General features: G+C 39.0%; 1 protein-coding gene across 4 annotated transcripts in view; it reads left to right on the top strand.

The window, feature by feature from the left end:
• RAPGEF4 (Rap guanine nucleotide exchange factor (GEF) 4) overlaps positions 1-16,716 on the top strand; it is a 423,137-nt gene that overhangs the window by 257,484 nt on the left and 148,937 nt on the right. For all 4 annotated transcript variants that reach the window (XM_006878827.1, XM_006878828.1, XM_006878830.1 and 1 more), the window contains one exon: positions 1,057-1,076. In XM_006878827.1, coding sequence (XP_006878889.1) covers positions 1,057-1,076 — 20 coding nt within the window. The remainder of the gene's footprint in view (positions 1-1,056; positions 1,077-16,716) is intronic.

Raw genomic sequence — 16,716 nt, 5'->3', positions numbered from 1 at the left:
GCACCTCCCCAAACCCCACCCCTACCCCCAAATATATCCCTTTTAAACAGTTCTCTCCCTCATCTGTTTCAATGCATTCTTGCCCCTCCTTCATACTATACAGCTGCCTGATTGCATGGATACTCAGCTCTTTACTACCAATATTGTAAAATATGTCTGGTCCCTTATGTAAGCACAGAATATTATGTTTACTCAGAATTTGAACATATTGCATTTTTACAGTGCAAAGCACTCTCTACTACGCCAGTGATTTAGAGCTAGGTGCCAGCAGCACATAAAACCTACCTCTGTGTCTGTGTCCCCAGTTGTGGCCACTGCACTGAAGACACTAAACTCTTGCTGGGGTGAGAACATGCATTGTGGCCACTATCATCACATCGGCCAAAGATTGCATCCCCAGAGGAAGTGACAAGAAGACAGAATTTGCCTGTAGTAGATGCTCATGAAATGTATATAAAGAAAGAAGCAATTGAGTGAGTTGGTAGTTGATTAACTTTGTAGCTGGGAGTACTGAGATGCCCATGGAAACAGCTACTACAATGCTTAGATCTGACTTGGTGTCTATAGGGATTGGCCTTGTCCAAAGTAGAAGATGTGCTAGATGTGTTCTGCTGGCATTTCTGCAAAGTATGCCCATCAATTCAAATTCCTGGGGCTGTTTGAAATGGATTGCAATGCAGTTATGAAGTCCATACTCCCCAAGAGCTAATATGTCATCTAAAACCTTAACACATTTTGGTGCCCAAGGCAGAGGAACTCGTTTCTAACAGTGAATAAATCCGTGAAGCATTTATAACTCTAGAAAATTCATGCAAATGGCCAAGAAGCCAAATGAGCATGGTGTTTGAACACTAACCTTCCTCCTGATTCATTGAAATATGTTACAGGTTTTTCAAGTGCTCATGTTTTTCTAAGAAGACTTATGTCAGTTTTCATAGAAACAAACTGGAAATACCCAAATTGTACTTGACTTTGTCCAGCAAAGATTACAGTGAAACCAGAGCCACATTCTACAGATTGATCTCATGGTTTCTCTCTCTCTCCTTTTTTTTTCAGGGATTCCTGACAAGGAGAATGTGAGTAACTACTCTCTCTGTCCAGCTTCTAAAAACTGTCATAAGGTAAAAAATAACCATGGTGTTCTTCACAGCAAAAGGAGCTCTTTATCCTCAGTCAAAAGAACAAGAAATATCTTCCAGTTGATTGCTATGACATGATCACCACGTGTCCATGATATTAACTAGTTTGAAGAAGGGCACTTGTAGGGTAAATGGTACAATTGCCAAGTGTTTTCCTTTCTCCCCATAATGAATACATAGCAGGAGACCAAGTCATTAGCTTAACAGCATATAGAAAAGAAGTTCTTTTTCCTTAGTAAGAATACAAAATATTAAATTTATGGCCAATTGATGTGTCTAGAAATGTCCAAATGCATTGATATCAGTGCTTTTTGGAAACAGATAACAAATAGTTGCTATCACTGGGAGAGCCAGGTAGGGGCGTAGAAGGTTTAGGGCAAACTAAGTGCCCATCAACAAATGAATGGATAGAGAAGCTGTCATATATTCACACAATGGAATACTACGCTGCATTGAAAAACAAGGAACTCATGCAATATTATTCAAAATGGGTGACCCTGGAGGACATTATGCTAAGTGGAATATCTCAGTCACAAAAGGACAAATACTGCATAGTGCCACTGTTGTTAAACAGAACTGACATTGGGGTTGGAGGGAGACTGAGAAAGATGGGACAAATTATGTATACTGCTTTGAGATAGGGGAGAGAGAGAGAACTGTTTAAAAGGGATATATGATTAGGTATTATTGTCATGACAGAAGTCCAGAACGAAGGCTACATAGTGAAGTGGACTTGGGGGGAGGGATTGTATAACAATGAAAGAATTTTTCTTTTACTTTTCAAAGGGAAGAGCAAACTAGGGGGAGGGGTGGGCAGGGAGAAAAGTGCAACCATGAATGAATGGAAATCCAAAATCTCTGTAAATTTTCTTTAAAATTAATAATAATAATAAAAAGAGAAATAAAATATGGGTTCAAGTGATGACAGAGGAACTGTACTTGCAACCATTTTTATTTTCATTGTACTTTTAGTCATATGAGCTGCATACAGTGTTGCAATATGTAATTTGCTGTTGTCATAATTCTTATGCTAGCCTCCTAACCATTGGATTTATAAAGATATTGGAAATAAAACACAAAAATAAGAGACAAATTCTAAGGATGACAGTGGTTTAGTAACACCATCTCTATAGGTAAATAATATTCATTACATAAATTGAAATTTTTGTTTACTCCACAATATGTTAAGATTATTAAAGAAATACCTAGGGTTGCTATGAGTTGGAGCTGACTTCAAGTCAACTATCAATGATAATGAAAGCACAGAAAGATATATCCAAAGCTTGGTTGACGTGCAGATTCATCACTTTGTGACTATGATCCCTGATTACTATATTCAAGTGACAAGGTTATAGAGTTGTTGTTAATATGCTGCCAAGTCACTCATGACTCATAGTAACCTTGTTTGCAGCAGCCTTGAACCCAGGTCGATCCAGAGTCAATTTCATTGTCTCTGAGACAGAACCCCTTTCTTTCTCCTGTGTTTGGGGACAGAGATACTATCTAAATGAAGTCCTGATTCTTTTTTTTATCCTTTGTCTGAGATGTGGCTCTAGATTCCCCCCTCCCCATCATCTTTCTTGTTTCTGAATGCTGATTCTAAGGGCTGGGCTGGAAATTCTAGCCCACAACATACAATTGCAGACTTGGCTTCAAGACCTTACGGTGTCTCTTGACTTCTCTAAAATTCTTGTCTCTCTTAACTGTATCAATGTTGGTATGACTACCTTAAAGGTCTAGTAAGAATATTGGGTAAGATCATCTTTAGAAAGCTACAGAATAGAATGTTGCTGTTGTTAGATGCCTTTGAGTTGGTTCCATCTCATAGCAGTCCATTAGAGAACAGGACAAGACGCCGCCTGGTCTGCACCAGCCTCACAATTGCTCCTATGTCTGAGCACATTGTGGCAGCCACAGTATCAGTAGATCTTTTTGAAGGTCTTCTTCTTCCTCACTGATCTTCCAGTTTGCCAAGCTTGCTATTCTTTTTCCAGGGGCTGATTCCCCTGTTAACATCTCCAGTTTATAGGGCACAGAGCATGCACCATCTTCACTTTCAACAAACGTGCTGGCCATACTTCTTCCAAGACAGATTGATTTATTTATTCCTGTAGTCCATATTCAGTATTCCTCTTCAACCCCACAATTCAACTGCATCAGTTCTTTGAGCATTTTATTTATGGTCCAGTTTTTCTGCCTCTATATTATTGCTGTGGTTAAGTGCCATTGAGTTATAGTCAACACAATCACAATGCACAGTTGGTCTGAACCCTGCTCCATCCTGAGCCAATCCCACAGCCTCTTACACACCTACCCCCACTACCCTAATTATTGTGTCAGTCCATCTCATTTAGGGTCTTCCTCTCCTACATTACCCCTGAACCCTTCTGAGCATGATAGTCTTCTCCAAAGTCTGATCCTTCCTGGCTACATGCCCAAAGTATGTGAGATGGAGCTTCAAAATCCTTGCCTCTAAGGAGAAGCTTGGTTTCTCCCTCCCCATGACAGACCTCTTTATTCTCTCGGCAGTCTATGGTATGGTTCCTACTTGACAGTCCGCAACAACAATAATGCATAGTGAAGGATATATATAGGTTTTAAACTTCATCCATGAGTACTTCATGTCCTCTTCACTTTCAGCAAACAAGATCATGTCATCTGCATATCAGATTTTTAATGAATCTCCCCCAAATCCTAATGCCACATTCTTCTTCATATCATCCAGATTCTCAAATTATTTGCTTAGAATACAGATTAAATAATTATGGTGGAAGGACACAACCCTGATGCATATCTTTCCTGATCTCTGGAACTGTTTGAATGAATGGCTGCTTTTTTGTTTATGTAAAGGTTCTATATGAGCACAGTTACATGTCTGAAATTCCCTTTCTTTACGATGATATTAATAATTTGTCCTCAATTTACTTCCGTAAATACCCTCTAAACGTTTCGTTTGTCTTTTTTGCTTTGTCATTTCCTCCATTCATTTTAGCTATTCAGTGTTCAAGAGCAAGTTTCATTATTCCTTCTGCCATCTGTAGTGGGGTTTTCCTTCTTTTTTGTCTTTTAAATGACCTTGGCTTTCTTCATCATACATGATGTCCTTGTCACCTCACAATTTCTCTGGTCTTAGTGTTATGAGCACCAAAACTGTTCTTAAGAGGGTCTCTAAATTCAGATAGGATATACTCAGGATCATATTTTAGTTCTTCTAATGTGTTCAATCCTCTTTAGCTTCAACTTGAATTTGCATTATTTCCATAGCCCACCTCTGGTCTTGTTCTGATTCATGATATTGAACTTCTCTATCATCTCTTTCCACAGATGGAATGATATTCAATTTATGTATATTCCCTATTATAAGGTGTGTGATTGCTGTTTATGTTATGTTTAAAATGTATCTGCAGTGAGTAAATCTTTGATCTTGTAAAATTCGATTGTACATGTCCTTTTTTATCAACAAGGCTATATTTTCTAACTATTGATCCTTCTCCTTGATTTCCAACTTTTGAATTCCAGTTATCTTGAAATGTATCTATTTCAGACTGCGGAAGTTGATAAAAACCTTCAGTTTCTTCATTTTGGCATTAGTGGTTGGTGAATAATTTTTACTAATAATTGTTTTAACTTGTCTTCCTTGTTAATATTATCTTATCACTTACGTTGTACTTCAGAATAGTTCTTGAGATGTTGGGGGTTTTTTTATGGTAAATATGATGCCATTTCTTGTCAATTTGTTATTCCCAGCATAGTAGACCTTGTGTTTATCTGATTCAAAATTGTCAGTACAGTTCATTTCAGCTCACTAATGCCTAGAATATTGATCTTTGTGTGTTCCATTTCATTTTTGATGACTTCCAATTTTTTTAGATTTATATATTGTCCCTTCTACATTTCAATTTTTAATGGATGTCTGCAGTTATTTCTTATCATTTTGTGTTGTGCCTTATCCGCCAACAAAAGTTCTGAAAGCTTCACTCTGTCGACATCATCAAAATCAATCTTACTTTGGAGGAGGCAGCTCTTTACCCAGTCATATCTGGAGCATCTTCCAACCTTAAGATATCATCTACTGGAACTATTATCAGAGAGTGTTCCATTGCTGTTTACAAGGTTTTCATTGGCCAGTTTTTTAGAAATAGATCACAAAGTCCTCCTCACTATTCTGTCTTAGACCAGAAACTCCTACTGAAATTTGTCTACCACAGCAACTCTACTACTGTTTGGAAAACTTGTGTGATCGCTCCAAGCTTCACAGAAGCTCACAAGACACACAGAGTCACTGTTAGGCAATCTCATAATAGAGCTTTGTAATATTACAATTGTGGTTGGAATTATTATTTTTGCAAGCCTTATTTTCTAGCTGTTTCCTTCCTTGAAAAATGCCATACTCGATGCCACTGTCTTCCTTTTATCTATGTGGTTCTCCTTGACTTCTTTTTCTTTTTTGAGCTTTACCAATTATCATTTACTGTTAAAAGGAATAAAAACCTCAAAAATCATTGCAATTGAGTCAGCACTGGCTCATAGGAGACATGCCAGTGATTGCACAGAAGGAGACAGCCCATCTCTCTCTTGAAGGTCAGCTGGTGGATTTCAACTACCCGAGAGATGCAACCTTTGGTTTACCAGTGTAGTTCTTTCCAGACTATGCTACCAGAACTCCCTCTTAAAAAGAGTATTTTTGAGTAGCTCTACATAATAGGTTCTTCTACTTTCATCATGATCAAGCCACAATGAATGACAACAAGCTGCAGAGTCTAGAGAAATAAGCTGATTCTGCTACATTTTGCACATGGGCATCACAAGGCATATACTAGTAAATATGTAGATCCCAATAAAGATGATAAAAGGGCTTATGCCTTCCTTAGCAAGGGGCTGTCACTTCTACAGAGAGCACACGTTTAATATCCAAGCCCTGGGAAGTCTAAAATGCCCCAGGCTTCAAAAGGAAGCCCTGTCTGTCTTAGACACTCAGTGACCTTTAGGTTGAACCACTCCACAGTGGGGTGTCACGCATAACCCTTTATGCAGAGAGCAGCACAGCTGTCACCATGAATCTCACTTTGCAACAAAACAGGAATTGGAGATTTCCAGAAAGTTAGATGTAGTAAGCTATTTACATCCTGCTCTCAGAAAGATCTGGGGGTCTAGCCAAACTTCTTCCCAATGTTAGCAATATTGTATAGTTATTTGCTTTTATTTGAAGTCCTTTGTGGGGCAATGATTAAACATTTGGCTGATAATTTAAAGGTTAGACTTTCAAACTCACTAGCTGCTCTATGGGATAAAGACACAGTAGTCTGTTGCTGTCTCAGTTTAGTCTTGGAAACCGTGCAGGGAAGTTCTCCTCTGTCCTGCAGGCTCTCTGTGAGGTGGTTTTTTTGTTGTGTTGTTGTTGTTTTGTTATTATTTTTTCCTACTAGTTTATTTACAAAACTTGAATACAAATGCAAACATATTCTTTCCATTTCCCTCCCCTCCCCTCATCAAATTGTACAGCCCAATGATTAATCCCCACGCCCCCCTGCACATCCACATCCCTCTGCGTCCAGCCTCTCCCAGCCCTCCTGGATCCCTATACTCATTCTACAATTCTCTGTAAGTTGTAACCAACTGGGCAACAGTGAGCTTGCTTTTTCAATGTTGGAAAATTCTAAGTCAAACTCTCCAGCAAACAGAAAAGTGCATCGATTCTCTCCTGGTGGATACAGTGGATGTAACGTCACCATGTGCTGTTAGAAACCTTCCTGATGCCATCAGTCAAAGCAAAGTCAATGAGATGAAAGACATGCGTGAGCAGAGCTGAGACTACATAAAGATAAAAAGAAACCTAAGAGCCTTAAAGTGGTGTTAATTGAACTTTTTTTTCTTTGTGAGAGACAAGTTGTTTTATGATGATTTCTTTTATCTTTTATATACTTTAATTACATGCTGGGCAACATTATCCTTTCTTTTTGTTTCTAAATAGCAACAGCATGTCTTCTGAACTGACTGACTTGAAAGTGTGTAAACTTTTGCTTCAGCGTCCAGAGAGATTCTTTGTGGATTGGATATATTCTCCTTCTAGCAACTACTCCTGATTTTGCTAATCACCTTGGTTAACATTTAATTAAATATGCAGACATCAACAAGTGGTATTGTTAGCTGTCTTGCCTGTTATATTGCATTTCCAGACAGGTATTTACTGTACATTAAAAAACAAAACAACCCATTTTCTTTTCATGAGTTGCAAGCCTTTCTGTTAGGAATCAATAGGCTAGTGGTTCCTTACCAGTGTATTTTATTTAGCACTTACTGTAATTGGCAGGGACATCATTTGATTTTAGATAGCACTAGAATCTATAAAATAATTGAGTACATATTAGTAAAACAGTTGGAGCCAGTAAAGCAAGTAGATTATTTTTGGTAGAGTGCTGCTTGTTTTGTGTTGCTTTCTACAGAATTTCTTCTCTTTTTTAACCCAACTTGTGTGTTTTTATCCTTCTCCTGTAAATGCTCTATCTGACTGGCTATGTTTATACAGAAGTTTAAAAATCACAATTACAAGGAAGTGTTACAAAATGGAATGTTCTGGTTAGTCTTTTGAGGATTAATCTTGTTTATATATATTTTTTAATTGTTGGGGTATTTTAAGTGTGTGTTGTACTGCATCATTTTGAGAAGGGACCTTGAGAGGGCTTTATAGTTTTAGAAATTTAAACTTACTGCTCTGCGTGGAGCGAGCCAATGAAAGAACTCAGTTGGGATATTTTCTGACTTAACAAACATATATTTTCCAAAGGTGTATTTGAGGTCTTCATTTTAAAAATAGTTACAGTAATTGAATGTGTTTCTAGCAAGCTTCTTGGAAAATATTGATGAGTGCTGTCCAGTGGAAGGCATGACCCATTCTGAGTTCAGAGGGTTTCCCAAAGTATAAAATAACTGAAGATGCTCTGGTGCCATAGCATTCAGTGGATTGCATTGGAACCAAAAAGCTATGCTTCTCCAGTGGTTCGAATCCACCTGGTGCTCCAACGATGAAACATGGGACAGTTTCTAGCCTCAAAAACCCTACGAAGGTTTATTTCCTTAAGTCAGAACCAACTCAACGGTGGAGAGTCGATCCGTCAGTGAAAGGAATTGACACTAGCAATCAGTAAGAGCGAGTGTCATTTATTTAAAGAATCATTTTAAGAAATGTGATCAAGACATAAGGATTTCAATGGTTAATCATAAGGATATAATTTGTAATTAATTATAAAGATACTCTCTGTAAATTTTTTTTCCAGATGAAGAAAACAAAGTTTATCCATCTAGAAACTTGAAAAAGAAAAATGTAGATAATCTCATATAAAGCATTTCAACTCCAGTTTTGAACATCTACTGAAACTTAAACCAGCAGGAGTTTTTTGTTGTTTTCAAAATCCCACTTTAAAACATGACTGATACATGTTGATGGTTTATCAGAACGTCTTGGCAGCGTTCACAGATCGATGCCAGGCAGCCACCTTCCTAGGTTCCAGGGTGGGATTGGCCTCACCGGCTGTGTTACCACTCCAGAACAACACGTGTGGAATACCCCAGGTGCAAAGCTCTACATCCAAGAGCAAAGCGCAGAGATTGTTAGAGCGTTTCGAGCCTGCTTGTTCTGACTCTGAAGGACAAATTGCTTATCACAAGTGGAGATTAGATTTCACAGTGCTGCTGGCTCAAACCTGTGAGTTGTGTAGTGGGTAAATATGCATTTCTTAAGGCAGCCTTTTAGAAAGTACAAGACTCCAAGGCTCAGCACTCACTTGGCCCCACCTTCTGAAAGGCTCCAGTGACTTCGCATGGAAGGTGCCAAGGACAAGTTGAGCTCTGAAGTCTGTGAAGAAATGTTCATTTTTGTGTTTGTGAGTTATAAATATAATGGGGCTGACTTTCCTTGCTGCCCACTAATGTCCTTTTCCTCCTTTTTTTTGTCTCCTTGTTCTTCTATTCTGTTTTCAAAGCTAACCATACCATCTCTGTCTCTCTCTTTAGCTTCGACTGTGGTGTGTTGACTGAATTTTTAAGATGGCATGGAGTAATCTTGCATCTAGGTGGTAAATGTAGACCCCCGAGGTAACACTCTGAAAGGCTCATCCCTGTCTTGTTAATCACGCCATGCTTGCTGCATCTGCCTGTTTTCAGCATTGTTCACAGGGCATGAGTGCAGGAAGGTCACTTGGTGAAAGGACGCATAGTGAGTGGGTAATACTTTGTTGATATATTTTAGAAATATTTTTATGTTACTATACATTACTGTTGTGATTGCTTTGGCTTTCTTATTTTAATGTCTTTTCAACTAATTAAGTTGTACTGGTGGGGCAGTGGTTAAAACCTTTAGTTATTAACCAGAAAGTTGAAAGTTGGAAGCCATCAGCTGCTCTGTAGGAGAAGGCAGCTTGCTTCAGTAACCATCCGTAGCCTTCCAGTCCCTACGGACAGCTGTATCCTGTCACTAGCAGTTGGAATCAACTGGGTGATCATGGTTTGAGTTTTATCTCTCTTATGAAATGAAACTTTAAAATGTTGCTGTATTGATTGTTTCCTTAGGATGTAGTTGAATTATGCCCCATAACCTTGCTTCAAATATGTTCTCTTATTTTTTTTTCCTGTAATCAGATTTAATTGATTATATCCCAGAGATATATCTTGGGTTGTGTTGAGTGGTTTAAAAATCAATAAGTAAAAGAAAAGAGATTTCCTGATCTCTTGCCAACAGCTTCTTCCTGCTCTTGCTTGAGGTGAGGCTGCTGGATATCGGCTGTGCTGCTGAGAGACTGTTCGGTAGGCAGGAGCAGGGCATGGTGGGCAGGGTGTATGTTAGCGTAAACATCAAACCGCTGATTCCAGAGTCACCAAAGAGTGACTACTGTAGCTTTCTTCAGATATATTTTATCCTACATTGAAGGCAATTATATTCACCAGTTGTAACTTGAGATTGCTGGCTTGTTAACTCAATTTACTGTGGCAATGAAATATGTAGTATAATTTATTCTTGTTATAGTTACATTTTTGTTGTTCTTATTTTGAAAAATTGAGACCAAACTGTTTGTAAGATATGCCTTATGTTTAGGAGAGAAAATTGTAGTGTCTTCAGATTGGACAAATTAGTCCAGTGATTACATGTCATTTGGAATTTAGTTACTTTTCTAATAAAAATTCTGTGTCCTACAGGCCACCCTGTGTCTGTAGATATTAAAATATTCTGTCATCCTTCTCATTATAGTTAGGGAAAATGATACTGAAGATAGATAAGTAGATCGACATATGCACACATGTACACAAATATGTCTATAAAGCCATTTCTACTCCTTAAAAGATTTCAAAAAGGAAATTGTAATACTTATCCTTATTAATATGATCTAACATTATTGAGAATCTTTATTGCCAATTTTTAGGAATGTTTAAACCCTCTTTAGTTTTGTTTTATCTTCTGTTTTTGTTCAAAGAATTACTCATAAACATCTATAGAATATCTGTCCACTGATTCAAATTTTTAATTTCATGGATGTTTCTTCATTATCTGGTGAATGACAGATCCTGGTTTGAAATATGATTGTAAATAAAACACACTACTCTGGAGACTAAGGTGTGTCTGATACAGGCCTTGGTTTTTGCAATCACTTGTTATGCATCAGAGAGTTGGACAGTGACTAGGGAGGATAGAAGGAGAATTGATGCCTTTGAGCTGTGGTGCTGGAGAAGAGTATTAAGGGTACCATGGACTGCTAAGAAGAAAAACAGGTTCATCCTGGAGAGGGTTAAACTGGGATGCTCCTTAGAGGCAAGGATTCTGAGGCTCTGTCTGACATACTTTGGGCATGTTGTAAGGAGAGACCGGTCCTTGGAGAGGGACATCATGCTTGGTAGGGTGGAGGGATAGTGCAGGAGGGGAAGACCCTCTATGAGGTGGATTGATTCAGGATGGATGTGTCAGAGACAGTGTGATTAGCACAGGACAGAGCAGAGTTAGCACATAACAACAACAACCCTCCTTCAGCGTGTCGCAGTGCGATGGTTGGTGACAGCTGTATGAACAAAGAAACACAACAGCTTGTCAGTGTGGATTTAGTCAGCAGGCATGGTAGCTGCGATGCAGATGCGGCAGTTCTTCAGATCAGAGTTAAAGTCCCAACTCTGCCACTAACCCTGTAAATATGGACAAATTAATTAATCATAAGCCTTTATTTCTTTGTCAACATGATAGAAATCATAGTAGTGTTTCATTTTATAGTTCCTCTTAAGTATTGGTCTGCTATTGTGCCTAGCCACTGTTGATGTTCTATGCCGTAGAGTCAGAACTGACTCATAACTGACCCTCCATAGGTTTTCAGAGGCAGTAAATTGCACAGGAGACAATTACCCATCTTTCTCCCGCAGAGCTGCTGATGGTTTCAAACCGTGTGCCTTTGAATTGGCAGTGCAACTTCTTACCACTAAGCTACCAAAGCTCCCTTAGCCACTTAATGGCATGTTGTAGCTGTGGTGGCCTAGTGGTGAGGACCTGTGCTGCAATCCTGAATGCAGGCAGTTCGAATCCACAGGAGCTGTGGGTGGTTCTGCCTTGACAGTACACAATAACAACAACAGATGCTTTGTTTAGGCCCAAGGGGGGCAGTAGATAGGTAGAGAAGTTGGCAGATAGACAGTTACGTACATACATACGGACACACATATTTACACATTTGTATGTTTGTGCACTGGGTAATACAGGTAGGTGTGTCAGAGTCAGTGAGATTGGCACAGGGTAGAGCAGGGTTCAGGGCTGTTGTACATATTGTCACTATGAGTCCCTGGCGACTCAACGGCACATAACAACAACAACAACAAAAACATATTTGTGCAGTTCTCAGGGAGAGGTCTGAGCAGCCCTCCTGGAGAGGTAATTTCTCTGTGGACATTTGATGGAGAGTAGGTATGACCCAAGTGAAAGGTCAAGGCTATTCCAGACTTTCATCTATTGCATGTGCAAATGAAGAGAGCTCCCGATCTTTCTGTGGATACTGGGCCTATCACAACTGCCATCAAAACCTTTAATCCTTTTGTGTGCTCTGCTCATTAAGGATCTATTTGAAGGTACCTAAACCTAGATTCCCAGCTTCAGGTATTTCAGGGTCCCAGCTCAACATCATGGTTTTCCTTCTAAAGCTTGATCTATTTTGTATATAGGGGGGATCAAGCTTGAATTTCCCCTCTTTATAGTACACCTAATACTACACCTTTTTTAAAAATGACAGAACTAGATTGCTGATGCCTTTGGCACCATTCACTCTGATCCCCAGCTCTTTCCACCCCTCAATTGCCCAGTCTTTGTGTTCTTATTTCTGTTGTTTTGTTTCCCCCCTTTTGAATCATCGCTCTGCAAGCTTCCTATTGAATTTTGTCTTCTTATCTTTTCTTCACTTTGTCAAGGTCATTTTAACTTGCTGTTCTATGTCTCCTCAGTGCCAGCCACCCCCACCCAATTTGGTGTCATTGTCATATTTAATAAGAATGATTTTATTTCCTTGTCTAAGGTAGTAATACGCATGTTAAGTCTGGAAATGTTCAACCCACAGCCTAACCCTGTGGATTTCAATTTGTTTGTACTAATTTATTTGCATGCATGGTAAAATGATACCATCCAGCTGTGGAAAAGACCCTTAGAAAAAAGCATGAGGAAAATAATAGGTAAATACAAGTTGTTAAGTCTTTGAATTCACCTCTATTATGCTTCCCATTCATAACTTGAGAGATAAAGAAGAAAATCATTTCCTTCAGAAGACATTAATGTGAAAGGGTTCAGTACTCATTTATTGTTAGCGTCTGTGTCCTCATAAGTGCATGTCCTTCAGAATTTCTGTCCTTGAGATAGTAGCAAGTGACACCAAACAACTTGTTCATAGCCATATACTTGGGTTTCCTCATCATTAAGTGATGATCCCCATCATAACCTATCATAAAGCGATGATTGGAAGATTATTAAGATGAAGTGAGGAAGTTTTCAAAACTTGACATGTTACATAAACAAAACTTAAAATGCTATTACTTCATTCCCCTAGAGCTCAGTTCTAAGCAACGTCATAGCTCCCTCTATAGCTGTGGCCCGGGGTATTACTCCAGCCCACCTGGGTCACTGAAGTTGCCCTGTGGTCCTGGTTTACAAGGACGCTGGCTCTGGGAAAACTTATGAGGGTCCCTGTGCATCCAGATAGGATCTGTCCTGGGTCCCAGTTCTGGGAAGACTTCACGATGCCAAAGAGAAAGCTGTCATCTTAATTTCAGTGCAATGTGACTCAGCTTGGAGAAGAAAAATTCCCAAGTCACCCCAAGTCCATGTTTGGTGCTGTAATTTAAGAGCTCAATCCCAGAACAAGGAAACCACACCCAAAACTTCCTCCAAAGATGAAGGTGGACCTGGTCTGCGAGTGCATGCAAGCAGAGACACAAAGGTACCGGACGAGACGCCTGGCTTGGTTAGAGCACAGCAGAAACTCATAGACATTGCTATCACAGCAGCCCACCCTTGACCTTCTAGTTACAGGGTCTGTGAGTTATTAAATAACTGTATCCTGGTTTAACCAGTTCTCCTATTGTGCATTACAATGCACAACTGCATCTTTACAGGCTTTTGTAACATAAATGCAGAAATAGTTTATTTTTTCAGTGAGGTATTTTGCTTAATGACTGAAACAGTTAATGCTTCACTTTCACACCCTACAGCTTTGATTTGCTCTTTTTTCCCCCTTCTTTCTGCTGTAAGGCACTCTGTTTTCAGAAAAACCCTTGGGCTCCATCTGGTGGCTATTCTACTGCTTTTGCATGTCTAGCTAGACAGGACGTTTTAATATTAAAGGAAGTTTTAATATTAACTGTAATTTTGATTGTAAGATCTTGGGAACATCTAAGTTAGCCAAAATATTCCATTCATCTATTCATTCACCAATTCATCCATTCATATGCATCTAGTTTTCTAATGCTAATATTTGCCTTTCCTAAATATAGTGGCACCAGGTCTGCAGATCCATAGAAAGATATACTCTAATCCTGGAGGTGAGGACATTCTGGTGACCTAGGGGTAAGGAGCTGTACTGACAACTTGAAGGCACATAGTTCAAATCCATCAACTCCTATGCAATTTACTGCCTCTAAACACTTGACGGAGTGTTAGCTATGAATTTATTTCAACTTCAAGGCACAAAACAATCCTGTAATTAAAAAAAAAAATCACACACACCAAAAAAACCCCCAACAAAATCTAGAAGTTAATTTGTTAATCAGCAAGTATTTCTAGTACACTTGGAGTGGGTTGGTTATATGTTGGTCTGCTAACCTAAAGGTTGATAATTCGAATCCAGTGGCTGCTCCTCAGGAGACAGATGAGGCAGGCTGTTGCTATTAACACTTAGAGCCTGAGAAACTTTATAGGAAATTGTCGTGAGTTAGAAATGAGTAGGCCATAGTGGGATTCTGGTTGGTTTATGTGTATTGTATCAGAGTTAGACGTTGTTCAGAAATAAGTTGTTACTATTTTAAAACCAAATGAACAGAGTCTTTACTAGTGTACAGTGTTAATTCTTTTGCTCCTTTGAATCATTTTCTTCCTCTATTTCCTGTGTAGAATTTTATCATATCATTATGCATTTCTATGATTGACAGTCTCTTCTGGTCAGTCTCTTCTACTTCGGTATATAAAGCATTTTAATCTTCATGTTTTAAAGTTTCTCCCTGCTGTTGAGGGGCTTAGGTGCCATCAAGTTGACTGTGCTTAATCACAACAGACCTCCACCTCAGCCGGTCCCGTGCCATCCTCACCATCTCTGGTGTCTTCACGCCCCGGGTACAGCCACTGGGTTAGTTCATCATGTTGAGTCTTCCTCTCTCTGTGACCCTCCACCTTTCTCAGCATGATGCCTTTTCCCCAAGACTGTAACCATAAGTCTCCACTAAGATTATCCTTTTGGAATGAGTTGTCATATTTAGTCATAGTCTATACTTGTCAAAATACATTACAAATTGTATGGGTTAGGTTTTTTGTTGTTGTTGTTGTTTTTGTTTTGTTTTTGTTGTTGTTTTACCAGTTGGCACTATTAAGATAAATTGCCTTTGGAAATGTGTAATTGAACAACTAGACTGGTGATTTCTAAAAGTGAGTTAGCAGATTTATATAAATCACAAGTTTTATATCAGCTCTATTCCTCTTTTTCATTTTGTGGAGACAGTATAATCCCTGACCTCCCTGGGGGAAACCTAGCTTCTATTCCCAGTCAGTGCCCCTCATGCACACCCATCACCTGTCAGTAGACCTTGTTTAGGGCTATCGTAGGGAACAGAGATTAACATAACTTCCAGATTAAGACAAAGAAGAAATAACTGTAAGGAAATGTTCTTATGGAAAAACAGCCAATGAAAATTAGGGATAATAATGTTTGAACCTGACCTAATTGTGTAGATGGTTCAAAACCAGGCAGCTGTGGAGTCACCACGAATTGGAAGCTGACTCAGCAGCAATTAACCTAATACATAACAATGTTGATTTTCCTATGTGTAAATCCTAGGAAATTGTGTTCCTATTATTAAGCAGATGAGAATACAAGTTGTGTTACACAGTGAATTTTACCAACTTCTCGCACTCTTCGATGTAGTTAGTGTGTGTGGTGGAAAGTATCACAATCTAGATGGATTTGGAAGGTTCTCTGATGGATTAGATGGACTGAGAAAGAGAAGTGCATGGAGGACTTCCCGGTGTTTGGCTTGAACATGAAGAAAGATAGAGCTTCTATCAACTGAGAAAGGAAGTCTGAGAACAGAAGGGATCTGAAAACTTAGCTTGAAGGTTACTATTCTAGCAATGGGTCCATGAATGGCACCAGCAGTTTGTGTTTGATTACTAACTTAAAGGTTTGTAAATTGAAGAAAAAAAAGAAAAAGGTTTGGTGACCTGCTTTTGTAAAGACCAAGGAAATCTATCAAGCATTTGTACTCTACCATGTGGAGTCTTTGTGAATCAAAAACAACTAAACAGCAAATGGTTTTGTTTTCATGTTCAAGAATGAGGTGTGATGGATGAGACTTCTGTATTGTTGTTGTAGGAGCCATTGAGTTAAATCCAACATACGGACTTTCAACTTCAATTTCTAAAACCTTCTGTGTAACAGAACAAAACTTTTCCTGGTCTCATGATCATCACAGTCACTGTAACATTTGAACAAATTGTTGCAGCCCCTTTCATCCCACGTCACTGAGGTTCTTGCTTGTTTGAGCTGACCCTTGGGTTTACCAAGCATGATGCTTTCTCCAGTGATTGACTGGTCAGTCCTGGTGGCATGTCTAAAATATGGGAGACAGAGTGTCGCCATCTTTGCTTCCAAGAAGCCTTCTGTTTGTGCTTCCTCCAAGATATATTTGTTCTTGGCAGCCCGTGTTATGTTCAGTATCCTTAGTCAGTGCTTCAGTTTCAGTGCATCCAGTCTTCTCTGGTCATCTTTTTTTATGGACCAGCTTTTATGTACATATGAAGTTACTGAAAAGATTGTCATGGGTTAGGCACACCTTTGTCACCAAAGAGACCTTTTGCAATAGC

This window comes from Elephantulus edwardii, unplaced genomic scaffold (genome assembly GCF_000299155.1).
Source record: "Elephantulus edwardii isolate Elephantulus edwardi_28Jun2011 unplaced genomic scaffold, EleEdw1.0 scaffold00001, whole genome shotgun sequence".
Lineage (NCBI taxonomy): Eukaryota > Metazoa > Chordata > Mammalia > Macroscelidea > Macroscelididae > Elephantulus > Elephantulus edwardii.
Note: the sequence above shows the minus strand (reverse complement) of the source record. Positions and strands in the feature narration are given on the sequence as shown.